This window comes from Corvus hawaiiensis, chromosome 36 (genome assembly GCF_020740725.1).
Source record: "Corvus hawaiiensis isolate bCorHaw1 chromosome 36, bCorHaw1.pri.cur, whole genome shotgun sequence".
NCBI classification, from domain to species: Eukaryota; Metazoa; Chordata; class Aves; order Passeriformes; family Corvidae; genus Corvus; species Corvus hawaiiensis.
Genome location: NC_063248.1, coordinates 458,111 through 485,679, shown reverse-complemented (window position 1 = coordinate 485,679; position 27,569 = coordinate 458,111). Strand labels below are relative to the sequence as shown.

At 60.5% G+C, this 27,569-nt stretch overlaps 4 protein-coding genes across 4 annotated transcripts; 2 read left to right on the top strand and 2 right to left on the bottom strand.

Annotated features, from left to right (window-relative positions):
• The first annotated feature begins 806 nt into the window (after positions 1-806).
• On the top strand, positions 807-3,174 carry LOC125319206 (fumarylacetoacetate hydrolase domain-containing protein 2-like). The gene is made up of 8 exons (XM_048290298.1): positions 807-872; positions 1,327-1,508; positions 1,861-2,077; positions 2,150-2,209; positions 2,291-2,453; positions 2,672-2,780; positions 2,857-2,944; positions 3,046-3,174. Exons 2-8 carry the CDS (start codon positions 1,330-1,332, stop codon positions 3,106-3,108), a joined length of 879 nt encoding a protein of 292 aa, XP_048146255.1. The 5' UTR covers positions 807-872; positions 1,327-1,329; the 3' UTR covers positions 3,109-3,174.
• Positions 3,175-10,248, bottom strand: GPAT2 (glycerol-3-phosphate acyltransferase 2, mitochondrial). The gene is given in 22 exon segments (XM_048290038.1): positions 3,175-3,320; positions 3,397-3,452; positions 3,549-3,599; positions 3,702-3,822; positions 3,902-4,027; positions 4,109-4,186; positions 4,281-4,429; positions 4,877-5,135; positions 5,360-5,430; positions 5,535-5,629; positions 5,715-5,769; positions 5,772-5,799; positions 5,983-6,089; positions 6,289-6,514; positions 6,598-6,697; positions 6,775-6,908; positions 6,980-7,079; positions 7,734-7,847; positions 8,031-8,141; positions 9,061-9,134; positions 9,206-9,322; positions 9,957-10,248. Coding segments are annotated over 22 exon segments (2,484 nt in total). The 5' UTR covers positions 10,152-10,248; the 3' UTR covers positions 3,175-3,203.
• Positions 10,249-11,696: 1,448 nt separating this feature from the next.
• Positions 11,697-17,324, bottom strand: ELMOD3 (ELMO domain containing 3). Its single transcript, XM_048290296.1, is given in 12 exon segments — positions 11,697-12,686; positions 13,283-13,410; positions 13,501-13,577; positions 14,095-14,225; positions 14,799-14,921; positions 15,601-15,724; positions 15,848-15,916; positions 15,918-15,940; positions 16,184-16,246; positions 16,554-16,623; positions 16,899-16,970; positions 17,222-17,324. Coding segments are annotated over 11 exon segments (1,041 nt in total). The 5' UTR covers positions 16,968-16,970; positions 17,222-17,324; the 3' UTR covers positions 11,697-12,522.
• Positions 17,325-17,865: 541 nt separating this feature from the next.
• On the top strand, positions 17,866-24,464 carry RETSAT (retinol saturase). Its single transcript, XM_048290270.1, has 11 exons — positions 17,866-18,143; positions 18,490-18,672; positions 19,419-19,663; positions 20,156-20,357; positions 20,847-21,044; positions 21,142-21,261; positions 21,794-21,932; positions 22,081-22,190; positions 22,454-22,620; positions 23,092-23,251; positions 23,670-24,464. Exons 1-11 carry the CDS (start codon positions 17,960-17,962, stop codon positions 23,813-23,815), a joined length of 1,854 nt encoding a protein of 617 aa, XP_048146227.1. The 5' UTR covers positions 17,866-17,959; the 3' UTR covers positions 23,816-24,464.
• Positions 24,465-27,569: the final 3,105 nt, after the last annotated feature.

Sequence of the window (27,569 nt, the reverse complement as noted above, 5' to 3'; positions counted from 1 at the left end):
CCCGCTCCCATCTCCCACGCCTCTCCCAGTCCCAGTCCCGTTCCCGTTCCCGGTCCCGCTCCCATCTCCCATGCCTCTCCCAGTCCCGTTCCCGTTCCCGTTCCCGGTCCCGCTCCCATCTCCCACGCCTCTCCCAGTCCCGTTCCCGTTCCCATTCCCGGTCCCGCTCCCATCTCCCACGCCTCTCCCTGTCCCGTTCCCGTTCCCGGTCCCGCTCCCATCTCCCACGCCTCTCCCGGTCCCGTTCCCGGTCCCGGTCCCGCTCCCATCTCCCATGCCTCTCCCGTTCCCGGTCCCGGTCCCGGTCCCGGTCCCGTTCCCGGTCCCGGTCCCGCTCCCATCTCCCATGCCTCTCCCGTTCCCGTTCCCGGTCCCGTTCCCGGTCCCGGTCCCGCTCCCATCTCCCATGCCTCTCCCGTTCCCGGTCCCGCTCCCATCTCCCACGCCTCTCCCTCTCCCTCTCCCGTTCCCGTTCCCGTTCCCGTTCCCGTTCCCGGTCCCGTTCCCGGTCCCGCTCCCATCTCCCACGCCTCTCCCTCTCCCGTTCCCGGTCCCGGTCCCGGTCCCGCTCCCATCTCCCATGCCTCTCCCGTTCCCGGTCCCGGTCCCGCTCCCATCTCCCATGCCTCTCCCGTTCCCGGTCCCGGTCCCGGTCCCCGGGCCCCGCCCCTCAGCGCTCTCCTCTCATTGGCTCTCGTTGCAGTTCGGCCCCGCCCCCCGCGCGCTCCCATTGGACGGCTAAAAGGGGGCGGGACCTCGGCGCGGCGACCTTCAGCCGGGAGGCCGGGGGGCGGCACGTGACGTGACACGTGACACGTGACGTGCGTGGTGCCGGGGTCCGCGGCGCCCCCTAGCGGAGCGGGGGAACAAGCGTATGTGAGACCCCCGGGACCCCGGGATGGGGGGGATCCCCGGGAACGGGGGAACCCCCTGGACCGGGGCTGTGTGGGACGGGAGGGGGCACTCCTTGGAGCGGGGGGATTCCCAGGATCGGGGCTATGTGGGATAAAGGTCCTGGGATCGGAGCTGTGCGGGATCGGGACCGTGCGGAACTCGGGGTCGGGGTGGGGGGAATGTGGGGGGCGTGGAGAATCCTACGGAGCCGGGGGATTCCTTGGGATCAGACTGAAATGGGAGAAATCCCCCGGGTGTGGGTTTGTGCAGGATCCCCAGGACTGGGCTGGGCGGAATCGGGATGGGGGGAATGTCCTCCGGGCTCGGAGCAGTGCGGGGTCGGGAGGGCATCCCCTGGGATCGGGGGGAGCGACCCTGCAGCCCTGGGGTTGTGTGGAGTCCCCCGGGGTCAGGGATCCCCCGGTGCCGCAGGGGATGCGCGGGGCGCTGCGGCTGCTGCGGTTCCGGGGGGCTGCGGGCGGGGGGCCCCGGCTCGGGCTGGAGGAGGCGCCCGGGGGCGACCTGGTGGATCTGAGCGCGGCGGAGCCGGAGCTGCCCCGATCGATGCGGGAATTCCTGGAGATCGGCCCCCGCGGGCTGGCGCTCGCCCAGAGGTGGGTGCTCCCCAAAGGAGAGTGAACCCCAAAAGGGGGTATCCTCATGGCCCTCCCCAGGAGTGTCCACCCAAATCTGCATGCTGCTTTGGATGACCCCAAAGTGGGTTACCCCAACAGCTGGCCCCCCAAAAAGGTGGGTACTCCAAATCATGGGTGACCCCCAGCGAGGTGTGACCTCCAAGAGTGCCCGACCCCAAAAAGTGGGTCCCCTCAAATGTGGATGTCCCCAAAAGGAGAGTCCCTAAAATACAGTTGACCCTCGTGCATGACCCCCCCCCCAAAGGTGCATCCCCTGAGAAATGGGTGCCCCAAAATGTGGGTGATCCCGAGGGGGGGTCTGTCCCCACAGAGCACTGGAGTCGGGGCAGCACCGGGTGCCCCGGGCGACTGTGCAGCTGCTGGCACCCGTGGGGGACCCCGAGAAGGTGATCTGCGTGGGGCTCAACTACCACGACCACTGTCAGGAGCAGGGCGTGAAGGTCCCCAAGGAGCCCCTCATCTTCAGCAAGTTCCCCAGCGCCATCACCGGGCCCTTCGATGACATCGTGCACCCTCAGGACACCAGCGTGGGTACCCCGGGACCCACCCCCACAGCCCCCCGGGGAATGGCACTCCCAGCCCCCCTTCTGTCCCCACAGGAGCTGGACTGGGAGGTGGAGTTGGCTGCTGTCATCGGGAAGAGGGGGCGGCACATCGAGGTACCCCCTGCCCCGGCCCCCGCCTCACTTCGGGGGGTCTGTGGGGGTGTCCCCCCATAAGAGGGTCCCCGCTGTCCCCAGGAAGCGGCGGCGCTGGAGCACGTGCTGGGGTTCACGGTGGCCAACGACGTGAGCGCCCGGGACTGGCAGATGCGGCGCAACGGGCGGCAGTGGCTGCTGGGGAAAACCTTCGACACCTTCTGTCCCCTGGGGCCGGCCATCGTCACCAAGGAGGCGGTGGCAGGTGGGACGGGGATGGGGTGGGCACAGAATAGGGACGGGACAAGAACAGGACAGTGGTGGGATGAGAACAGGACAGGGACAAGACTGGGATGGGACAGCGACTCTTTCTTGGCTGCCACTGGTGGCATCACAGCCCCGTGTTCCCCACTCCCCCATGTTTTTCCCCGAGGTGGGGTTGCGGTGGCACTGTCCCCATGTCCCCTGTGTCACCTCCCGCAGACGTCCACAACCTGTGGATCCGCTGCAGCGTCAACGGGCAGCGCATGCAGGACAGCAGCACCCGCCACCTCATCTTTGGGGTGCCCGCCCTCGTCGCCTGGGTGTCCCGGTAGGAATGGGGGGGCCGGGAGCCTCCAAAGCCCAGGCTGACACCAGGTCATGGCTGACACCTCGTGTGCCCCCAGGTTCGTGACACTGGTCCCTGGGGACATCCTGCTAACGGGGACCCCTGCAGGAGTGGGGGTCTTTCGGAAACCGCCCGTTTTCCTTCAGGTGAGGGGAAAGCGGGGGCTCGGGTGGGGCTGGGGGCGAGTGGGACACAGTGGACCCCTCTGGGGACAGATGCCACCATGTCCCCCTGTCCCCCCTTGCAGCGCGGGGACGAGGTGCAGTGTGAGATCGAGGAGCTGGGCACCATCTGCAACCGGGTGGTCTGATGGCGGAGAGACCCCCCGAAATCCCACCTCCCCCCCGTGGGGTCAATAAATCCAGGAGCTATCGGATCCCTGCGCCCCTTTATGGGTCTGGGGGGTTACAGCTGAGTGAACTGGTGGATGAAGGCTCCCAGCTTCTCCCGGTTGGAAGCAGACTGGAAAGGCTGGGAGAGCTGCAGGAGGGGTCTGGTGGGGGTCTGGAGCTCCTCCAGCACCTGGGGGGGCACAGGGAGGTCAGGAGGGAAGAGGGGGGGCAGGAGAATGTTGGGGGGCTGGGGGAGCTGTGGTTACCCCCATGTCCTTGAAGCTCTGCAGGGAGCTTAGGGCCAGGCTCCTGTCGGGATACCCTGTGGGGAGAGAGATCCCGAGGGAACCCCCAAATGCCACCTCCCAAGAGCCTGGCTCGGGGGTCACTGACCCCTAAAAGCAAGACCCCCCCTCACCATCCTCATCCTCAGCCAGGAATTCCAGCAGTGCCTCCATGTAGTCTGCCTCTGCAGTGGAAGGGGTGTCAGCTCCCAGCTCCTGGGGGCTCCAGCTGTGCCTCAGTGGCTCCAGGGAGTCCCAAGGGGTTCCCTACTTTGGGGAGGTCCTACCAGACTGGGGCCAGGGCCCTCGCTCCAGGAATTCCACAGCCCGGCCGTAGGTCTGCAGGATGGGACTCAGGAGGCGGCAGAGGAAGAGGAGGAAGCCAGGGAAACTCTGGGGCTCGCTGAGCTGTGGGGGGACACACAGCCAGATTTGGGGGAGACCACCCTCCCCCCAGCCCGGGGGCAGCAGGGGAGCCCCCCAGTACCTTGTAGCACTGCTTGGGGACCCTGTGCTCGCTGTCACTGTCGCTGTCATCGGTGAAGGATCCCCAGGAATGGCCCCGCACGAAGGGCCGGGGTGCCACGTCACAACCCCAGCGCTCACCTTCTGCCTGGGGGGACAACAGGGTGTCACCTCACCTCAAAGCCACCCTGTCCCCGTGCCCCAGGAGAGGTCTTGGGGTGTCACCCACCTCCTCCTCCTCCAGCAGCCCCCCAAGGATGAGCTTGTCCAGGATGTCCAGGCTGCGGCAGTCAGGTGGCTGGCAGGGCTGGGGACACAGAAAAGGGGTGACAGGCCACCCCCGTGTCCCCACCTGGAGCCCCAGCAGGGTTGGGGATGACAGGCCACCCCCGTGTCCCCACCTGGAGCCCCAGCAGGGTTGGCGGCAGCAGCTGCAGCAGCTCCAGGATCTTGCGGAGCAGCTCGTCCCGGCTCAGCACGATCCTGGTGAGGCTGGAGGGGGGACCCAGGACAGGCAGCACCTCCAGCAGCAGGGCACGGATGGCACAGGCTGATGGGACAGGGCTGTCACCAACTCCCCTGAATTACTAATGTCCCAGAGTCACCAAATTCCCCGGCATCCCCAATCCCCCGCATCTCCAACTCCCCCAGTGTCCGCCACCTCTGGCAGCCCCGATCCCCCCCATCCCCAATTCCCAGTGCCAGTAATCCCCTGCACCCCCGATTTCCCCAGTGCCACTGACCCCTGGTGTCACCGAATCCCCCAGGATCACCGTCTCCCCGGCATCACCGATCCCTGCTGTCCCAAATCCCCAATGTCATCGGCCCCCACAATATAAACAATACCCCTGCTGTTCTCCAAACCGCAGCCATCGCCCATCCCCGGTGTCACCGATTCCCCCAGTGCCACTCAGCCCTGGTCACCAATTCCCACGGCATCTCCGCTCCCTGGTGCCACCAGTGCCGCCCTGTCCCCACTCCCGGTGTCCCCACTCACCGCCCACGGCCTCCCCGGCCAGGCAGTGCCGGACACCCCCCGCCAGCCGCCCCAGCCACACCCGGGCCGAGGCCTTGGGGGGCCCCAGCGCGGCCCTGGGGGGGCCCGGCGGGTGCGGGGCCAAGGGGGGCTGCAGCTGCCGCAGGCTGTGCCCCACCAGTGCCCGCAGCTGCCCCGAGAACCCCACGGCCCGGCCCCGCAGCAGGAGCTGCTCCAGCAGCTCCGAGAAATCCCGCATCAGCCGGGGCAGCAGCACAACCTGGGGGAACAGAGGGGGATTGTGCTGGGAATGCTGCTCTGGGGAAAAGAGGGGGCGATTCCCACTGGGAATGCTGCTCTGAGAAGAGAAGGGGTGATTCCCACTAGGACTGCGACTCCCTGTTAAAGGAGGGTGATTCCCACTGGGCATGCTGCCCTATGGCATGGGGAGTCCTGCTGGGAACGCTGTTCTGAGGGAAGGGAAAGAGGGAAAGCTTGTCCCACCTCCCGGTGCCTGTGGAGCAGCAGCGCCGCAGTGATTCCCACGGCCGTGATGGCGGAGCAGGTGCTGGAATCTGCAGCGGGAGAGGGACTCGTTATCCGGGGGGGATTGACCTCCACGCCCACTCCCGAGCACGGGTGCCGTCCCAGGGGATGCAGGGACCCCCGGCCCCCTCACCGCTCAGCGCGTGCAGCCCCAGCGCCGTCACCAAAATCTCCTCTTCAGTCCCCAAACTGGGACTCAAAGTCCTCACATTCCCAACATCCGGCGGGCTGGGACATCAGGATGAGAAGGGTGAGGAGAGAAGCCAGGAGCAGAGATCCAAGGGGAAACACTGCCCAGGGCTCAGCTCCTCACCCCCTGCCCAGGATGGTGGGAAGCAGCAGCTGCCCTGGACGATTCTCTGTGAGGAAGGCCAGATGAGGTGGTTGTCCACAAATTCCTGGGAACGAGGATGAAGAAGCACCATGAGCTGACTTGATCCCTGGATCCCCAGGGCTGGGAGGAGCCTGGATGTCCCCAGGATGGATTCACTCAATCCACCCAGACACCTCAAACCCCACCAACATCCCAGTAATAATCTCCCAGTGCCGGGATGGATCCAGGGGATCCGCAGCTGCCGTACCCTTAAGGAGAAGGGCTGTGAGAAATCCACCTGGGCACATCCCTGGGGCCGGCGCAGGGCCTGGAATGCTGCCCGCAGACACGTGCCGATCCCGAGGGGCCGAGGGGCTGCGAGGAGATGGCATCGAGGGATTAACGGCAGATTTGGAGGGATGCCACTCCCCAGGGATGCTCCCAGAGATCCAGAGCAACGCCTCTCCCTAGGGATCCTCCCAGAGATTTACGGGAACGCCAGGGATGGTGTCAGTGATCTGGGGGAGCACCATTCCCAGGGACCACCCTGGAGATTTGGGGGAGCACCGGTGACCCCCCTGGACCCCTCTCACCGCTCCATCCTGCTCCGCTCTGCCAGGAGCCACGTCATAGGCGATTCCCACCGGGACGATGAGGACGTCGGGCACGGCCCCGTCCCGCAGCGCCCGGAGCACGCGGAGCAGCCAGTGCCGGGCGGGGTCCGCGAGCCGCAGCGAAGCCGAGGGCTCCTCCAGGAAGAGGACGAGGGGCTGGCGGCTCCGCAGCACCTCCTGGATGTACTGGGGAGAGACTGGGAGTTCTGGGAGCTGCCAGCACCTTCCCGAGTGCTCCAGAGGGATTTTTCAGCCCAAAGTGCACCTACCGCATCCAGCACAGCCCCCGGCAGCCCCTCATCCCAGTCACTCCATGTCTGTGCCATTCCCGAAGGCAGGAAAATCCCTCCCAGGTGCTGGAGCAGGGATCTGGCGAGGGAAGGACACCGTGGGCAACCACTGCATCCCCCTGGATCCTCTGGGAACATCCCACACCACCGCCTTACCGGAGGCGAGGGCTGGTCCGGGCGTCCACCGTCACCCTGGGCACCCCGATCCCCTGGGAGAGGAGCACGAAGGACAGGAGCAGCCCATCCACCTGGGACTGGTGGCTGCACAGGAACACCAGCGGCACCTCGGGCTGCAAGCAAGGGATCCCAGGGTGAATTTCCAGCATTCCAGGGGTTGGGAGCACCGGGCCGGGCTCCATACCGTCCTGGCAGCTTGCAGCACCATCTCCAGCTGCCCCCGGTGCAGCTGCACGCCCAGGAACAGACGGGTCAGGAGCTTGGGGAGCAGCCAGTGGCACAGCCTGTGGGAAAACTGGGAGTGAGGATCTCCGCCATGGATGGGGCTGCCCCAAACCCTCCCTACCTCAGTTTCCCCAACCCATCCCTGCTCAAAATTCCCAGTTTTTAACACGTGAAAGGTTGCACGTGATGAGACATCCCCCTTTCCACTGGCAACCAGAGCTGCCATCAGATATCCTGCATTCCCTCCATATCCCTGTCCCCACTTGGGATCCCCGAAGGGATCTTATTCCCAGGGGAATACCTTCCCTTTGACGGCTCAGAAGTGCTCTTTATTCCCACTGGATCAGACCAGCAATGAAGCCCTGGATTCCCAGTTGTCAGTGATGGGATGGGAAAGGGAGAAGGAAAGGGAAAGTTTTCTCTGCTTCCCTCCCTCCTGCAGGGTTTGGATTTTCCCAGCTCCTCAGAAGGAATTGGGGGAATGGCCCCAGGAGCTAGAGAGGACCCTGAGGGCAGCCAGCCAAAAGATCTGTGTGCAGCTCCCAAAGGATCCCAAAATATCCCCCAGAGTATGCCAGCACATCACCCAAAAGGATCCTAGAAAACCACCCAAGGGATCCATGTGCATCCCCCCAAAATCCCAGACTATCTCCAAAAAGATCTGTACCCATCCCCCAGAGAATCCCAGAGTATTTCCCCAAACCATCCATGACCTCAGCAGCAGAGGGGAGAGCGGGGCCTGGATTTCCCTCAGGATCTGGCAGATCTCGTCCTTCCAGCGCCGCCGGGATCCCTCATCCCCTCCAGACCCCGGGTCATCCTGCACCCTGGGGAGGGAATGGGGAGGGGGCGAGCAGCCCAGCAGCCCCGTGTCGGGGTCCAGAGAGCCTCAGTGGATTCCAGGATCACACCAAGCTGGGATCCAGGGACCAAACAGGATCCCCAGGACAGGGAGCCGGCCCCTCCTGGGTGAGGGAGCTCCTGGGATTCCCCTGGCTGCTCCCACCCACCTCCTGCTGCTGCAGATCCGCTCCAGGAGCTCCCCGGGGGTCTCTGCTGGAATTTTCCATTCCCAGGCGGCGAGGAACGCACAGATCCTCCGGACCAGCCAGCCCCGAAACCTGGAGGGGACACACGGTGACATCCTGGCAGGGGGGGCTTTTCCATCGGGATCAGAGCCCCCCCAGCTGCCTCTTTGCCGGGATTCAGGACGTTTCTCCCCATTTCACAGCTGGAAATGTTGAGGCACCAGTGAATTGATGCTTCAGGCTGCCCAGCGGGAAGGAAACCTGGGATTCAGGGCATCCCAAATCACGGAAATTTCCCAATCTACCCCCATATCTGCACTGAGAGTGGGGTGGGTGGGAGCTTTGGGATATCCCAGAGCGTGCAGGAAGGGCTGGAGTGGGACAGGGGAGCTGCATTCCCTGTGATCCCAATGGATTCTTCCAAGCGTTTCAAAGCTGAAGATGCGAACATTTGGAACTGAACGGAGGATAATGATCTGATTTGGGAAGAAAAAAAGCAAAAACTGGATAATCCAGAGATTGCTCCCTAAAGGGGAGCGGAGCCAAAGCGATCTGGCACCTCAAGAATGAAAATATCTGGAAATGGCTCTGGGGCAGCTCCTGCCCACAGGAAAAGGGGGGATAACCAGGATTTTGCCTTTCCTGGTATTTTTCCTCCTTCTAGGGGGAAGCAGCTGTTTTCCCTTTTCCCTGGGAGCCAGGCTCACTCTGAGAGACGCCAGCTGAAGCCAGAGAGAAAAACAACCCTCCACCTCCACGTTCTTCCCACTAAGATTCCAAGTTTCGCTCAAACAAATAAAGGCATGACCCCAAATCCTCAATTCCATGGCTGGAGCACAGCCCAAGCCCTCAGAGACGCCACTTCCAGCCTCCCAAAATTGATTAATGAGCTGGGTTTGCGATAATGAGGAACCGGGGAGGATGGAGAGGGACTCCCATGGGCATTTTGGTGAAATATGGGGGGAAAAGTGTTTTTCCAGATGTTTTCTGCACAGAGCTCGTCCATCCTTACCGCGTGTCTGTCTCCGTCACGCGGCTGACGTCGCGGAACCCGAGAGCGGCGAGATCCTTGGGATAGAATCCATCCTGGCAGGAAAAACAGGATCAGTCACTGCCAACGCGGATCCTCGGCATCCCAGGATCCCAAACTCTCCTACCCAGCTCCTGGGGGTGCAGGTCTGGCAGCAGCGCCCCGAAACCGGGCGGTGGTATTTTCCCAGGAATGGGATGAAAACTTCCAGCTTTGGGTACGAGTTGCTGATCCACGTTTGCATCTGAGGGGGGAAAGAAAAATGGGAAGGGGCATCTGGGAATGCCAGATGTGGGTGGATACACCCCAAAACGCGCTTGTGATGTGGGGGGGTTTCAATAATGGCAAGGAATAAAGGAATTTTAGCTGGGACAAGCTGGTGTCACGTTTTGGTGACTGTGTGGACCTGGATCAACCTGGATGCAGGGAAATCAGCCTGGTTCTGGGGGGATCAGCACCCTGGCAGGATCAGGCACTGGGTTTTCTCTCCCTCAGACACACAGATCCAGTGGGATTAACCCAGATCCAGTATAATCAGCTGGGCTATACGGGCCTGAGTGGGCTCAGTGGGATCCGGGGAGACCCCAGATCCCTCATCAGTCCTCTCCACCCCCACCTCCAGAGTCACAGGGTACCCTGGAGCACTGGAATTCCAATTTCCTGGCTCTCAAATTGGGATCCCCCCCCCCCCTTTCTGTAGGGTGGGGTTAACAAATTTTATTTCCTAAAAAACAAAGGGGAAGAAAAAGCAATTTGGGTTTAAAATGTAGCTGGGGGAGAGGAAAAGAAAGGGAAAATGAGGGGACCATGGCAGGGTTTTGGAGGGGATTCACGAGGGGCAGGCTGGTGGCACGGAGGGTCCCCGTGGTGTCACATACCTTGGGAGGTGTCATGGCTGGGGGGACGCCCCCAAACTGGGGAGAAGAGGCACTCGTGCTCGAGGGTCCTGGGAAAAGTCCTGGAGACACAAACAGGTGGGAAGGGGGATTTCGGGAGGTTTGGGACACACAGAACAGGGGCGGGGAACGTGTGGGGGGACAGCACACCCCACACCGACCCCTCACACTCCACATCCCCTGTAGGGTTTGACGGGGGGGAACCACACCCCACACGGGCCCCGCCAGCCCCGCCAGGCCCCCGAGGTGCGGGGGCAGCACCCCCGCACAGGCCCCACAGCCCCCACGGACTCCTTGGGTCACCCCCAGACCGGCCCCCGCTCACCCCCCGGCCCGGAGGGGCTCAGCCCCACAGCCCTTGCGGAGCTCCGGGGGTCCACAGCCCCGCCCGGCCCCGCTCACCGCAGACCCCGCGCTCCGGCCCGGCCCGGCCCCGCTCCGCCCCCGGGCAGCCCGGCCGGAACCGGCCCCGCGCGGAACCCCCCCGCTCCTGCCCCGGCCGGGACAGCCCCCCCCGGCCCCACCCCAGCCACCGGCGGGTCCCCATCGCCCCCAAGGGCCCGCCACCACCCTGGCCCTGGTCCCCGACACCCCTGGGGGACACCGGGCCCGGCCCCGCCGTGGGCTCCCGGCCCCCAGCCCCGGGCCCTGTCCCCCCCCAGGGCCAGCAGCCCCCCCGGCCCGAGCCCCCGGCCCGAGGCCACCCCAGCTCTGTCCCTCCCACACCTCCGAGCCCAAGGGGCTGCAGCGGCCTGGAAACACCGAAAAGGCCCCAATTCACCTGCAGAACCACACCAAGGAGCGGTACCCCCGGGAGCTGGGATAAGGGAGGGGATGGGAATGGCAGGAAAGAGGGGAAAACAAGCACAGACAAGAAAGAAGGAGAAAGGAGGGGGGAAAGGAAAAGACAAGGGAAAACGCGGAAAATAAAATACTAGGAAAAGAGTGGTGGGGAAGAAGAGAAAGTAAGAAAAAAGGAGAAAAAAGATGGGGAAAAGGGAGAATAAAAGGGAAAGACAAGAAAGAAAAAAGAAGAGAACGAGGAAAAAGGAGGGAAAATAAAAAGATAGGGAAAATGGGAAAAAATAAAAGACAACAAAAAAGAAAATACAAGCCCATGGTGGTTGGAGACCAGCCCCACAAGCCACTCCATCCCTTCCCTCACCTGGACAGGGCAGAGGAAATATAAAGAAAGGCTCGTGGGGTGGGATAAGGATAGGGAGGGGTCAGCATGGTCCTGTGGGACCCCACTTGTCCTCTTTCCTTCCTTTTTCCTTGGCTTTTTTCCTTTTCCTCATCTTTTTCTTCCTCCCTTTTTTCTTGTCCTTTCTATTTCTTTCTTGGTTTTTTTCTCTCCTTTTTTCTTGTCTCTTTGCTTTTATTCCCCTTTTTATACCAGCCTTTCTTTTTCCCTTTTTTCTTGTCTTTTTCTATCCCCCCTTAGCCCAGATCTCAGATACCGCTCCCAGATGTGTTCCCACAGGTGCATAGACTCCCCCGCCCTCCCCAAGAGGTGACACCCACCTCTTCCCCAGCACCCACATCCCTCCCTGGTCCTGCGTACCGCCTGCACTTCCCCCCCCGTTCCTGGCACTCCCATCCTCCTGCATCCCCCCACTACCCCCGGCCTCACCCCACCTCTTTGTTCCCCCAGAACACCTGAAAAGGATCCCAATCCCTTCAATTTCCACAATAATTCAAGATGAGGAAGGCAAACCCCAGTTCCAGGCTCCTTTTTCTCCATTTATTGTATTTTTTTTCCATCCAGGAGCATTCTCAGCCCCCAGGAATCATCGCCATCTCAGGGGGGCTGGGGCCACAATACTCCACTCTCCCCCCAGCTCCCACTTCTCTCCTCCAAACCCCTCATTTCTCTCCAGATTTGGGCATTGGGGGCTGTTTTTCCCCCATTTTTAGGGGCCTGGGGACATTCCCAAGCACTGGCCTTGATCTGCTCCCAGAGGGAATAACCCTTCCTCCCCTCCTTGGAGCTCTCAACTCTCACTTCTCTCCTCCACAACACCTTTTTCACCCCAAATCAGACTCTGGGCACTCCCAGTTCGCCTTTCCCCCTCCCAGCCACAGGATCCAAATTCAAAACTCTCTTTCCCACCAGATACCTCATCTCCCCCCTTTAATAACTTTTTTGGGTGCTGACACCCCACAGTGACCCTGGGGTCACCCAGCCCCCATGAAGCTGTCGCAGCCCAAAGTGGGGGTTACCTGTCCTGGGCGCTGCTGGAGCTGGGATGGGACCCAGGGACCCGGCACCCCCCTTCCAGCTCCACCTGGGGAGGGTAAGGACCCGGGTGGGACCCTGGATTTGAGATGGACGGAGGGACTATCCCAGCGCCAGGCTCATGGAATGCCCTGCTCCACCGCCTCCTCCTCCTTCGCTTCCAGAGATTCCCACCTGGAGCAGGCAAAATCCTGGCTCTGTGACCTCTCCTGGCCCTGCCTGAGCCCCCAAATCAGGGGGAACACTGGCGTCTCTCCCTCCAAGGGCTGATCCACCAGCAGAATTCCCTTTGCAGCATCCCACCCCGTGTCAGATCAGTTGGGAATCTCCCTCCAGCTCGACCCCAGGGTCACAAATGCTGGTGAAGTGGATCTGGGAGGAGGGAGAGGAGGGAGGCTGAAGGCCACGGCTCATGTAGGCTTCCAGAGATTTCAGCAGCTGCCTCGGCTTCTTTTTGGTGGATAATTCCAGCTCTGGAATGGTCAGAGGGGGAAAAGGTTGAGGGGAGCAAGACCTGGATGGTGTCAAAGGTCCAATACATCTGGTGTCCTGACATTTCCCTTGGGAAAGGGCATGCTCATGCTTTCCTTGGGATGAGGGAGCACAGAAAGCTCAGTGCCAGCCTGAGCCCCCTGAGATTGGAATCCAGGGAAGGTGGGGCAAAGCTGGAGCCCAGCAGTGCCAGCTGGATCCCGATCTCCAAGGGATCCATTGGTTCCACTGACAGCAATCCTCTCTGGAGTAAGTAATTCATGGATGGGGGTTAAGCTGTGCCTCTGTGCGAGCCTGGGGAGCAGGGAATGTCCCCACGTGTCACCCACCTTGAGCCGCCCCATCACAGCATCCCTCTGGGGTGCAAAACAGGAGGAAAAACACCCCTTGAAGCACTGGGGTAGGGAAAAATTGTGGAAAAACCTCAGTGTGAGGATTAAACTGGGAACGTTCGGACTTCTTGGGCAGGGCAGCCCTTGGCATTGGGTTGGGATGTGCTGAGAACACAGAGGGGGGTGTTTTGAGGTTGTTGTTTCCCCAAGGAAAGTTAGGGGCAGGAAAACCCGGGCAGACAAACCCTTGAGGAAGAAGCCAGCGTCAGTGATGGTCCCGTGCTGCCCCTTCCAGAGGTGGAAGAGCCGCAGGAAGGCAGCGGCGTAGAGGTCGTTCAGCACTCCGATGACCTGCTGCCGCCGGTTGCATTCCCTGGAAAAGGGGGAGAGGGGTCAGCCACATCCTGGGAAGGGGAAGGACTCTGGATGCAGTTTGAGACTCCAAAAACCAGCACCCCCTCACCGGGAGAGCCGCTCCTCCCGCAGCGCCTGGATGACCATCCGGGTGATGTTCACCGACATGATGCAGAAGGGAAAATTCTGGAAAACAACCAGAATTCCAGCATTATGAAAGCTCAGTTGGAAAACCCACCTCCCCTCTGGCACCTCCGTCCCTTCGACACTGCATCCATGCATCCACAATTCCATGGGGTGGATGCCTGGGATCCATGTACAGCCCTACAGATCCAGGCTTGGATGGATGCTGAGGGTTGAGCAGACCTTGTACCCATGCTTAAACCTGGACTAAAATGTGGAATTTATGAAGACGGGCTCCCCTCACTCCCATTTTCCTGCTGCCCAACTCTCCAGCTTGTTTTATCCCAGTCCAAGCCAGTATCAAATCTCTAAAATCCCACTCCCAGCATAAATACAGCACGTGGAGCTCAGCCCCAGCCTGGATCAGGGCTCCTTGGGCACCACCTTCTTCCCCTCACCAGCACGAGGTGGTTCAGCATCCCAAAAAAAACTTAAAAGAGAAGGTTTTTGTTCTTCCCTTTCCCAGAGCATTGGGAATTCCAAGGGAGACTCCCTGGCAGGGAGGAGGGGAAGGTCATGCCTGGGTTTCGTGCTGGGAGAGCTGGAAAATCTCCTGTGCCAGTGGCAGTGTCCGGGAATCCAGGACAAAGAACAGGATCTGCATCAGCCCCAGCATTCCTGTCCCACGCAGGTCGGTCCCAGGATCCACACCTGGGAAGGTGAGGGACAGCACGGAGTCACTCACTGTCACCTTCCCACTTCCATGGGCTGTTTATTCCCTGTTTTCCCTGTCACTGCCCTTCCAGAATCCAAGAATCCTAGGGATTCCCTTTCCCGAGGGACAGCTTTCAGGGAATTTCCCTAATGGGGCCATCATCTTGGTCATCTGGGCATTAACCAGGCCCTGCTCCACCCCACCACTCCCATTCCCACACTTTTCCAGGAATTACCAACTTTTTTAGGAACATGGTACTGGGACGACCAGGCCAACCAGTCCAGATGTTGTACTGGGGCCAGTTTGGTTTAATACCTCTATGGATAAAGGGATTGAGAGTGCCCTTGAGAATTTTGTAGGGATATGGAGAGGAGTGGGAGGATTGGAGTTTTGGGGTCCAAGAAGGACATTGAAGTGCTGGAGCACGTCCAAGAGAGGGCAATGGAGCTGGGTCTGGAGCATAGGGAGTGGCTGAGGGAGCTGGGATAGAACGGAGTTGCTCCAGGGGAGGTTTAGTTGGATTTTGGGAATGGGAATCTCCCTGGGCAGAGGGGTGCTCCCTCTCCTACCCTGGAAGCCCAGCTGCTCCCAGTGTGCTCCGTAGCGCGGGCAGCCCAGCCTGGAGCGCATCAGCTGCCGGTAGATGGTCTGGAGGATCTGCATGTGCACCCGCTCTGAGTCATCCAGGGCGCCTGGAGGGAGGGAGGCAACACCCCAGCTAGCTAAAAACACTCTTGGGATCTAAGAAACATCCCTCAGTGCCCCAAAAACACCGCTGGGCCCCCAAAAACAACAACATCACATCCTTCAAAAAACCTCCCTTGTTACCTAAAAACGCCCCTTGGCACTGTAAAACCCCCCAGCACCCAAACCCATGCCCCATGCCACCGTAAAAATCCCCTCAGTTCCTCAAAAACACCCCTCAGCACCCAAAAGATGCCTCTTGGCACTCAAAAGACCCCAGACCCACCCCTCAACACCCTAAAAACCCCACAGTGCCTAGACAATGTCCCTCAGTGCCCAAAGCCAAACCCCCCATCCACCAAAAATGCCCTCACAGCATCTAAAAAACACAACTTGGCACCTTAAAAACCCCCTTGGTGCCCAAAAAAGGCCACTCAGCCCCCAAACTCACAGGCCCAGGGTTTCCATGTGTGTGTGACCCCTTCATGCCAAGGGACTGGGTGATTCCCATCCCATCCCATCCCATCCCATCCCATCCCATCCCATCCCATCCCATCCCATCCCGTTTGCCCCTGGACTGAGGGGCAGGAAGGGCTGTGGAGCCAGAGGGCTCCTGCCTGGAGCTGTGTCCATAGGGAGGAGGGATGAGATCCAGCAGGGTGCAAAGGGAATCCCGGGGCCACTCACACTGTGCCATGGCCAGCGCCAGCTCCTGCTCCCCCTGGAGCTGCGGCCGGAGCCGGGGTGGCCCCCGGAGGCAGCGGAGCAGGGCAGCCAGGATGCCCCGGCGTCCTGGTGCGCGGACCTTCCCCTGCAGGAGAAACACCCCAAACCCATCAGGGAATGAGGCCAGAGGCAGGGGAAGGAGGCTGGTGCCCCCCACTCCTACTGCCTACACTCCCACCACGGAGCGGGAGCCGGAGCCCGGCCGTACCCGGCTCTCGGAGAGCTCCGCGCTCTGGAAGTGCTGCAGCGCCTCAGTGAAGGAAATCGGAGGGGGGGGGCGCGGCTGAGGTGCCCCCCAACCCTGCGGGGAGGCAGGGAGTGGGTCAGACCCCCAGTGACCCCGGACTCCCCCCGAATGACCCCCGATTCCAGGAGAATGAAGCCGAGGGGGAATTGGGGGAAAACGGAATCTCCCACCCCCTCCCTCCCCTCCACCCCCAAATAACGCCCCCAGCTTCTCCCCCACCCCTCCTGCCCTCCAGGATGCAGGTCCTTTCCCCCTTCCTGGACCTTTCCAGCTGCCAGCCCCTGTTAGTCCCAGTACCTGACTGGATCTCTTCCAGAGCCTCCCATTCCTCCCGGGCCCGGCGCTGCTCCTCGCTGATCCCTGTCCAAGGGAAGGGGTGCAGGAGTCAGATCGGGGTGGGAGACATGGAGTGGGAGGTTTCCTCCCTTCCACAACACCCTCATTACACCCTGGGGCTGTATTTCCTCTTTTCCAAGGAAAATCCCAGCCGGAGTCACCCAAGGCACTGCAAGGTTTATCTTGGATGAACTGGGGGAACAATCTGGGACCAGATGGATTTGACTGAGACCGCCCCGCTACTTGATCCCTGGGGTCCTTCCCAGCCCCTCAGGTGACTTTCCCACTAGGAAACACCGCGATTGATCCAAGGGAAGCAGGAAAAGCTCACCAGGGTCTGGGGGCTGCCCCGCTCCGAGCACCAGCTCCTGCAGGACACCTTCCTGCCTCAGAGCTAGAACCTGAGGGGGACAGAGACAACACAGTGTCACTCCCCGCGGCAAACCCCGAACACCAACCGACCCCGAATCCCAAGGGTTTCCCCCAGGGAACAGACCCTGTGCCCCGCAGGAAGCTGGCTCAGACCCCTTCGGGTCCCAAGATGGTTTTTTTTATGGTTGCAACGATAGAAATGGAGCAATGAGGGGAAGTGGGGGGCTGGGACCCCTGCGTGGGGGGCCCCCGCGGGTGTCGGCTGGCGGGGGCTCCGGCCGGACACGCACGGGCGGGGACTTGCCGGGGGGACAACGCGCTGCCGCTCCTCCGGCTGCTCCTCCAGCCGCTCCGAGCCCCCGGCGCCGCTCATGGCCTGGGGAAGAGGAGGGGATCAGCTGGTGGGAAGGGGGAGTCCCGGCGACTGACACCCACCAGAACCAGCCCAGGCTCTCAGGAAGCCCGCTGGGCCACTCAGCGCTCCCCATCCCTCAAGGGCCTCCTGCAGCCCTCAGTATCCCCTACGCCTCAGGAACCCTTCCCAGGCCCCCTTCAGCCTCTCGGGAGCCCCCCAACCCGCTCAGGAGCCCATTCCAGCCCCCCCTCCACCCCTCAGAAGCCCCGGACCCGCCGGGTTCCCTCAGCCCGCGGCCGCCGCACGCCGGGAGCTGCAGTCCGCGCCTCGGCCCGCCGGGGAGGCACACGGGACTACAGCTCCCGGCGTGCACCACGCGACAGCCGCGCGGGGGTCGCGCCGAGCTGAGCGGGGCGGAGCCGCGGCCCGGGGGGCGGGCGGAGGCGGCCGGGGCGGGGCCGGGGGCGGGGCGAGCCCCAAGCGGCGGGGCTGGAACGGAGCCGGTGCCCGGCACGGCGGTGCTGCCCGGCACGGCGGCGGAGCTGGAACGGCGGTGCTGCCCGGCACAGCGGTGCTGCCCGGCACGGCGGTCGGACCTTCCGGGGTCGGGAGCGTGGCGATCAGTCCCAGCCCTCAGTGCCCAGTCCCAGCTCCCAGTGCCCAGTCCCAGCTCCCGTGCCCAGTGTCAGTTCCCAGTGCCCAGTGTCAGTTCCCAGTCCCACTACCAGTTGCCAGTACCAGCTCCCAGCATCCCAGCGCCAACTCCCGGTGTCAGCTCTCACTGCACAGTCCCAACTCTCAGTGTGCAGGACCAGTTCCCAGTGCCCAATGCTACTTCCTAGTCCCAGCTCCCAGTGCCAGCCCCCGCCCCGCCGCCCCTCCCCGCGCATCTCCCCGCCCAGTGCCGCAGCCGCTCCCCTTCCCCTCTGTTCCGGTTCCCGGTGTCCTCGCCGCTGCTCCCGGCTCCGCGGGGCAGAGCGAGGCTCACGCAGGCCGGACGGAGCAGCACCATGTGGCTGCAGGCGCTGCTCTTCCTCGCCCCCCTTCTCCTTCTCCTCATCGTCCTCCTCCCGCTCCTCTCCCTGCTGCTCCCGCGGGTCCCGGGCAGCCGCAACCCCTTCGCCACCGACACCCGCCGCCCGCCCGCCCCGCTCGTCACCGACAAGGCTGTGCGCAGGACCGTCGTCAAGACAGGTACGGGACCCCCGGGGGGCATCAACAGCCCAGGGTGTCACCGCCCCCCAGGACAGCACTGGCCCCCCAGGGTGGTGTCATCCCCCGGGACAGCACCGCCCCCGCGGTGTCATTAATCCCCCCGGAGCGGCATCACCCCGAGGGTGGCATCACGCCCCGGGCTGTCCTGGACCCCCGGGGCAGTACTGACCCCCCCCACGGTGGCATCTCCACCTGCGGCAGCATTCGTTAGCCCCCCCCGGGGTGGCACTGTCCCCCCCCAGCATCACCCCCTGCTCACCGTGGTTTCGGGGGTCCCCCATGCCGTGGGGTGCCCCCTCAGTGACTTTCCCTGCTTTCCCCGCAGTGTTCTCCCCAGAGAAGGTGCCTCAGGGGCTCGATGCCATCGTGGTGGGCAGCGGCGTGGGCGGCCTGGCGGCTGCGGCTCTGCTGGCCAAGGCCAGCTGGCGCGTGCTGGTCCTGGAGCAGCACGGGAAGCTGGGGGGCTGCTGCCACACCTTCACCGAGAAAGGCTTTGAGTTTGACACTGGTATGATTTGGTGCCCCAAATTCCACCCGGACCCAGGGGAGGGGCATGGGAGACCCTCAGGGTGGGAATTGCACCCGTTGGGGTGAGGACTGGGGCTCCCCAGCACACACCTCGCGTTAGACAGCCCATTTTCCTGTTCTTCATCCCAAAATCCTCTGGCTGTAGGATACCAAACCCCCCAAATTCCCTATATCCAGCCCCTATGTAATTCCCAGCACGGGGGATGTCACCTCAGGACACATCTTGCTGGCACACTTTTTGTGGCAAGACAAAGTCCGGCTTTCAATCTCCGGGATTAATTATTTATAGCAGAGGTGAATAGCAAACAGTAACAAAATTCCAAAACTACCAGTTAAAAACACTAAAGCCAGTGCCATTCACCCCAGTTGGGAGGCAGGTATATCCCAGTTTTTCCCTTTTCCTTCCATATGAAGCTGCTGGGCTGGGGGGTGGAAAAATAAGAGGAGGGTTCTGTACATCCCAGGGTGGAAAAAAACCAGTAAAAACACCAAAATGTAACAAAATTCCCCAAACTCCTAATTAAAAATGCAGTGGCAAGCACTGTGTACCCTAAGTAGGAGATGAGTGTATCCCAGATTTTCCCTTTCCTTTCCACATGGAGCTGATGGGGTGGGCATGGATAAATAAGAGGTGGGTTTGGTGCTTCCTGGGGTGGGAAAATAAAAGAAAAAAAAGGGGAAAATAAAGGAAAAAAGAGGATAATAAAGGAAAAATGTCTATTTTAGGGATCCACTATGTGGGGCAGATGCAGGAGGGCTCCTTGATGCGGTTCCTGGTGGACCAGCTGACAGACGGGCAGCTGGAGTGGGCCCAGCTCCCGGCCACCTACGATGCCGTGGTTTTGGGGGACCCCCAGGGTGCTGGAAAGACCTACCACCTCCATTCTGGGAAGCGGGAATATTTCCGGAGGCTGAAGGAGCAGTTCCCCGGGGAGGCAGCGGCCATCGATGAGTTCCAGCGGTTGGTGAAGGTAGAGGCAGATCTGGGTGGGATAAAACGAGGGGAGTTTGGATCTGGGGGTCACACAAAGAGGGGAACCCCCCCAGCACCTGGATACCGGGCACCCCCAGGGAATAATGGCATCACCCCAAAAGCGTTGGGAAACAAATCCAAAATCACCCTTTTCTGCCTCAAAAATGCAGCACCACAGATGTTTTGGGGGAGATTTTTGGGCAGAGTTCTTTAAGGAAGCTTTTTTGAAGAACCTTTTTTTTAGGGAGCTTTTTGGGGGAGTTTTTCGGGAGGACCTTTTTGGAGCAGTTTCAGTGGGGGAGCTTTTTTGGGGAAGCTTTTCCTAAGGGAGGTTTTCGAGGGAAGCTTTTTGAGGGAGCCAGTACTCCCCTTGCCCACAGCTCCCCAGGATGCCCAGCAATGAATTTAAGGGGAAAAAAATGCTTTGGAGCATCTTTGGGCCGTGTCTGAGCCCCCGGGTGTGTCAGTGAGCCCCAGGCTGTCCCTGCAGAGCTCCGGCCGCGGGGTCGTGCTGCTGGGTATCCTGAAGATGCTCCCGCGGTTCCTGGCCGGGCTCCTCATCCGCTCCCAGCTGCTCCCACGCCTCTGCCCCTTCTCCCGCCTGGCCTCACGCAGCCTCAAGGAGGTGGTGGATGGTCTCACCCCCAACCCCGAGCTCCGGGCTGTCCTCAGCTACATCTTCCCTACCTACGGTAGGTGACCAGGAGGCTCTGGGATGACATTAAACCCTTTAGAAACAGAGAAAAGGTAACAAACTCCTTTTTTCCATGCTTTTGGGAGGTTTGCAGGGATGCTGTGGTGGATGCTTGACCAGCATCTTTGTCCCCAAGTCACCGGCAGATGACACATCCCCGTTGCTCATCTCCATCTCTTTCCCTCTGTGCTCTTCTCCTTCCCGATGGGGCGACATCATTCCTGCACAAGGGAATATTCCCCCGATAGCCCCTGAGCCTCCCCCTTCCCTCCATCCCAGCACCTGGGCTTGGCTTACAGGCCCCCCATGACTTGGTCACGTTGGTGACCACAGGCTTTGCCATGGGGACACCCACACCCGACATCCTCCCTGCTCCTCCAGGCTCCTCACCTTCCTCCCAGTGTCATATCCAGGGTGTTCCTCCTCCTGAAATCTTCAGGATAAGCCCCAAACTCATGATTTGCCCAAACCCTGCCCCTTTTCGCAGGTGTGCTCCCCTCCAAGGCCAGCTTCTCCATGCACAGCATCCTGGTGAACCACTTCCTCCATGGCGCTTGGTACCCCAAGGGTGGGGCTGGGGAAATTGCCTTCCACATCATTCCCGTGATCCGGAAGGCTGGAGGCAACGTGTTTGGGAAGGCGCCAGTGCAGAGGATCCTGCTGGACCCCCAGGGCAGAGCCTGTGGTGAGCACCGGCCCGGAACGGGGCGTGGGGCTGCTCCTCGAAGTGGGGCTCCTTTCACCAGCACCTCATTCTTCCCCCTCTGGGTTTTCCCTCCCAGGTGTGAGTGTCAAAAAAGGCCAAGATTTGGTGGACATCTTTGCTCCCGTGGTCATTTCGGATGCTGGGATCTTCAACACCTACGAGAGGCTGCTGCCAGCGGAGGCGCGGGCTCTGCCAGGTACCGCATCAGCGCTGGGCTCCGGTGGGGTTACAGCGTTAATCCCATCCTAAGCCTCATCGGAAAGGGGATTTATCAATTAACATTGGCAAACCCCCTGTTGCTCCTGTGCCACAGCCCTCAAAGCCCAGCCCTGGCCGCTCATTTCTTCCCAGGGGTTTTAATTAAGCTTAAATTAATTGGCCCAAGTTGGGTGTAGTTTGCAAAGTCCCAGTTTGGTGCGAGGATTCCCTTAAAAACACAGTGCAGGGCCCCGAAATTTGTGGAATTTGCCAGAAAATCTTCTGGAAGGGGCAAGGATGGATGGAAGGGGCATGGATGGGGGGAAGGGGAATGGTTGTGTGGAAGAGGACAGAGGTAGGTGGGAAGGGGCACAGCTGGGTGGAAGGGGGATGGTTGTGTGGTTGGGAAGGGTCAGCATTGGAGGGAAGGGGTCAGGATTGGAGAAACCACTTCTTTGTAGCTGAGGATCCTAGAAAAGCCTGATTTCCCCCAGAACAGACTAATTCCCCTTTTTCCCTCCATACTGCAGAGATCCAGTCCCAGCTCCGCATGGTGACCCATGGGGAGGGGGGTTTCACTGTCTTCGTCGGCCTCAGCGGCTCGAGGGAAGAGTTGGGGCTGGAAGCCACCAACTACTTCATGTTCCCAGGGAATGACCTGGATGGAATGTAGGTTTGGCTTCACCTTGGATGTGCTTCGTTGAGCGTAAGGAGACGAATTCCTGGGCAGTGACTCAGAAAATGGGGATTTGGCCCTAAGGAGGATTCAGGGGAAGGTGTGCATCGAGCCCCAGCTCAGCCCTTCCCTCTCATGCAGGATGAAGCGCTACCTGGCCTCGTCCAGAGAAGAAGCTGCCAACAACATCCCTTTCCTCTTTGTCACCTCTCCATCAGCCAAGGACCCCACCTGGGAAATGAGGCACCCAGGTAAGGCTGACACCCAGCCACAAATGCTTGTGAGAGGCTTCAAAGCTCTTGTTGGGGTTTGGTGACCCCAAACAAGGAGTTTCTACTCAGCTGTACATGATCAAAGCCGCTGAGCACAGGGCTCATGGAACGTGGTCTTTGGGATATCTGGATGGAGGACACGGAACCCCAAAGACCTGGGGACATCTCCCGGGTTTGGGGCAGCGACAGGGTGGGATGAGGGTGGGCAGAGGGACGAGTGCCCCAGACTTGTCCTCACGCAGGTAAATCCACGCTGGCCATCGTCACCTTCGCCAGGTACGAGTGGTTTGAGGAGTGGAAGGACAAGCAGGTCCACAAGCGGGGGGATGACTATGAGGACCTGAAGAAGACTTTTGTGGATGCCATCATGCAGACTGTCTTCAAGCTCTACCCTCGCATCGAGGGCCGGGTGAGGAAACACAAGGTTCAGGGGTCTTAAACTCAGGGTTCAGGGGTCTTCCAGCTCCTCTCTGGGTCCCCTCTACCCACCCAGCATTGGAGCTGGGGCTGGACCTGCTGCACATGAGGCCCAGTGTGGCACCAACCCATCACTGCTGCCTCGTCATGGTGCAAGGGCGAGTGACCATGGCATCATGGAATGGTTTGGGTTGGAAGGGACCTTAAAGCTCACCCAGTTCCACCCCCTGTCATGGGCAGGAACACCTTCCACTAGACCAAATTGCTCCCAGCCCCATCCAACCTGGGCAGACCTGGATGACCATCCCAGGATGATCCTTCAGAAACATCCTGGGACAAAACCTGGCCAGAACCACCCCCCCAGGGTCTGCGAGGAGACCTGTCCCAGCCCCACACCTGGGTTCCTGCAATGGCCCCCGGTCCTGCTACCCCTGCAGACCACCCTGTCCCCTGTCCCCCACAGATCGAGTACCTCTCCAGCGGGACTCCCCTCACCAACCAGCACTACATCGCCAGTCCCCGCGGGGAGCTCTACGGCGCCGACCACGGCATTCCCCGCCTGCAGGACAAAGCCATTGCTGCCGTGCGGGCAGAGACGGCCGTGCCCAACCTCTACCTGACAGGTGACAGGGCCACCAGCATTCTCAGATGAGGACAGCTCTGGGGGAGCAGGATGGGGGGGAGAAAGCCTTCAATCCTGAAATGCAATAAAGGGAAGAGCCACTGCGATGCTGTGGGGCAATGGAAGAACCGCTGGGAAAGCGGAGTTCCATGGTCCCACACGGGGAGGAGGAGAGGGCTGTGCTCCTCCAGCTCTGGGAGGTTGTCTCCTTGCCCAAGGCAGGATGAAGCCCTTTTCCTGCTGGAGAGAAGGAATGGTCAGACAGGGAGAGGGTTGTGGGTTCAGATTCCAGGGGTGGAGTGGGGGCAGCTGGAATGTGGGGAAGGTAATGCCTGAACCACCACTGATGGTTGGCTGGGATGGAATGGGGAGTGAGAGCTGCTCACAGCAGGGCCACATCTGCTGCTGCCTCCTTTCAGGGCAGGACTTGTGCCTGGAGGGTTTCATGGGAGCCCTGCAAGGAGCCATCATCTGTGCCAGCACTGTCCTGAAGCGCAACCTCTACTTGGACATGGTGTGGCTGAAGATGCGCCTGCAGGCCACCAGCTCCAAGAAGGGAGACTAAGGCCCACTGTCCCACCACCAGGGACCCCCACTCCTCACCACAGCACCCCTAACTCACTCTCAGCTTTCACACACCTGTAGCAGATCCGTCTCTTTGCCAAACGGAGGGATTTCAATCCAAGAAGATGCTGTTCCCATTCCCAGACAGATCATGTTGGACCTCACCCCCGCAAAAAAAATGCATCACCTTCCACCATCATGTCCAGTGCTGGTCCCTGGCCATGAAGAAGGTCCCCAAGAGCTGCTCTGAGCAGCCATGGCCAGGAGAGAACTCAAGATAACCCTAAAACAGGTGGCACCAGCAGGTACCAGCATGGCCCAGCAGCCGGGGGTGCTGCTGCTTGATCCCATCAGGCTCATCAACCTCCACCTGCAGCCCCCAGAGCTGTCTGAGAGCAGTGGTGCTTGCAGGCTGTCCAGTGATTCCAAAGTCACCCCTGGCAGCAGCAGGACCCTGACCCCCCAGCATTCCCAATGTTTGGGTGCTGCTCTCCCCCCATTGCCCCAAGGCACTGGTGGCATGAGCACATGCTCCTTTGGCAGCAGCAAAGTCCTTCTGTCTGCTGGTAAAAGCTTGGGAACAGGATCAAAGTCCTCTCCAGATGGGAAGGGAAGCACATGAGACTGAAGTAATAAAACAGTGATGATGATCCTGGGATTAGTGCCTCATGATGGGTCAGCAGGGCTGGGGGTTGTGAGGGAAAAAGAAGGCAGAAAGAAGGGGAGGCAGAATGGAAAGTGGAATGGGAAGGGAAAGGGGAAGGGACAGCCCCATCCTTGTGAACGTGCTGCTGGGGGTTTGTCCTGCACCAGCCAAGTTTTGGGGAGGAATTATGGCAGAACGGCCACAAATTGGACCCCAAGTGAGGAAAAGCAGCTGGCCAGCATGGACTTACCTTCCTCCCACCTCCCTGGAGCAGACAGCCATGGGAAGAAGGAATTCCCTGGTACTGGGGGGTACTGCTGTGAGCACGGCGAGTCCTTCGTTAGCACTGGGGCACCTTGGGCTGTGGCTCAAAGCCCATGAAACTGACCCAGATTTTCCAGATTTGATCATGGAGAAGTGCCCAGTGCGCACCAAAACCCCTGTCTTGGGGTGACTTTATGATGTTGTATCCCCTATCGCTGCTCTGGGCCCAGAAATTAATTCTGTGCCTTTAAACTGAGCCTGAGAGGGGGGAGAGGAAAAAGCCGAGTGAACCTTACAAAGCAGTTGTTCAAGGACACACACACACACTCCTCCGTGTCCTCCTGCAGCAGCAAGACTGGAGGAAGCACCCTGCTTGCTTTTCAGCCAGCTTTCAGCTCCTTTCTCTGGAGGGAGACGGAGAGTTGAACTTTGTTTTCCTGGAACTTCAGTTTTTCCCTTCTCTTCTGGACTGTTTCAACATCAGAACACATCGGGAGAATTTTCCACTGAGGCCCTGGAGGTGGGCCCACAACCCAGCTCCAAGGAGGAGGAGAGAGATTACACCTACTGAAGGACTCTGAAATCTTCCCAGGGCACAGCAGTGAACTGGGGAGGCTGCTCTGGGCACCTCCAGCAGCTGCAGCCCCACAGCCCAGCTGAGACCCCACCTGCAGAGCTTCCTCCAGCTCTGGGTCCAACACCAGAGGGATGTGGAGCTTCTGGAGCGAGTCCAGAGGAGACCATGGAGATGGCTGGAGCCCCTCTGCTCTGGAGCCAGGCTGCAAGAGCTGAAGGTGCTCACCTGGAGAAGAGAAGGCTCCGGGGAGACCTCAGAGCCCCTTCCAGGGTCTAAAGGAGCTCCAGGAGAGCTGCAGAGGGACTGGGGACAAGGGCTGGAGGGACAGGACCCAGGGAATGGCTTCCCACCCTGCCAGAGGGCAGGGCTGGATGGGATATTGGGAAGGAATTGTTCCCTGGGAGGGTGGGCAGGCCCTGGCACAGGGTGCCCAGAGCAGCTGGGGCTGCCCCTGGATCCCTGGCAGTGCCCAAGGCCAGGCTGGACGTTGGCGCTTGGAGCTGCCTGGGACAGTGGGAGGTGTCCCTGCCCATGGCAGGGGTGGCACTGGATGGGCTTCAAGGTCTCTCCCAAGCCACAGATTCTTGTTTGGGGTTAGAGGCCCACAGGGAATCCCCAAGGCCCCCAGAGAGCAGAACTGGGGGAGCTCAAGGTGGCCATTCTCCCCACAGACTTGTCAGGGGGAAGATTCGACTGGGGGTGGATGTGGAGTGTGACAGTGCAGAGCTGGAGGCTGATCCAGGTCGGATCTCTGACTACCTCCCCCTCCCTCCCTGGACCACTGAGATGTTCACCTGCAGCCCAGGCAAGGGAGAGCCCCTGACGCACCAACACCAGCCAGAAGAGTTTCCTTTTGCCAAAAAAATAGGACAAAGCAGGGCCAGGGCACAGCCAATGTCCCTGTCCTTCCCTTCACCCTGCAGGCTGAGCATCCTTTCTCAGCCCCTGTGGATCCACGCTCCTGCAGGGTCCTGGAGGCTGGGGACCGAGGCCCTGCCTCACTCCCAGCCTGCTGGAGACATCTCTTGTTCTCAGCCCTGAGGGGTCCTGAGGGGGAGAGACTGAGGGGTGACCAGCAGCAGCTTGTTCCCTGTCACACATGGAGACAGAGGAACAAGTTACAGAAAAACCAACCAGAAATCCCTCTGGGAAGGTGAGCAGCTCAACTGGAGCACCAGAGCTATTGGGAGGAGGGTTTAACAAGCCAGATCCTCTTCCCAGGGACCCTCTGCAGAGCAGAAACCTCTGATTTAGGCACAGAACAGTGCAGTGACACCCAGCAGCATCCCCATGGCTCCCAGAGCTCCAAGGAGACCCAGACCTGCCTCTCCTCCTGCTTTTCTCACCCAAAAGAGCTCCAACCTTGCAAATGCTATCTCACTCATTTCTGGTGGTTTTTTAATCCAAACAAACCTTCCCAGGCCATGGCATTTGTCTTGCAAAGCTGATGTGTTTGCTTGGCTGGTGCCCTGCCCCTAAGGAAAATACCTGCAGTGAGACCAGCTCAGGCTCACGTGTTTGCTCAGGAGGCCGTGCAAGATTTAAAGATTTCAGCAAAGAAGATAAGAAAATAAACCCGGGGTGGTTAACAGGGTTTGAAGGTTGGGTTCACTGGGGATCCAGAGTAGAGGTCAGGGAGTAGGAGCATTTCACAGAACCATGGAATCATTTGGGTTGGAAAAGCCCCCTGAGACCACCAAGTCCAGCTGATCCCCCGCACTGCCGAGGCCATCACTGACCCGTGTCCCCAAGTGCCACATCCACACGTTTGTTAAATCCCCCCAGGGATGGGGACTCCAGCACTGCCCTGGGCAGCTGTGCCAGGCCTGGACTGCCACTTCCACAGAGGAATCTTCCCAATATCCAACTGGAACCTCTCCCAGCACAGCTTGAGGCTGTTTCCTCTTGTCCTGTCCGTTGTTCCCTGGGAGCAGAGCCCGACCTCCAGCTGGCACCACTCTCCAGTCAGGAGGGTTGAAGGGCACAGACCCAGCCCCAGCCCCCCCTCAGTTCCACCCAGTTTCTCATGCATTAAACCTCCTCCGCCCTCCGGGCCTCTCTGCTGAACTGCCTTTATCGGGATGTCTCAGCAAGCCAGCCCTGGTAAGTAGAGCCCAACCCAGCTGGCAAAGCATTTCTGATTTTATTTGACATTATTTCCACTCGTGGACTTTGACTCCTGGGCAGTTGCCCCAACATGACTCCCCCCAGTCACTCCACACCCCTGGGGTGCTCCCATTGCTTCCTGCGCCCAGGGACAGGACCTGA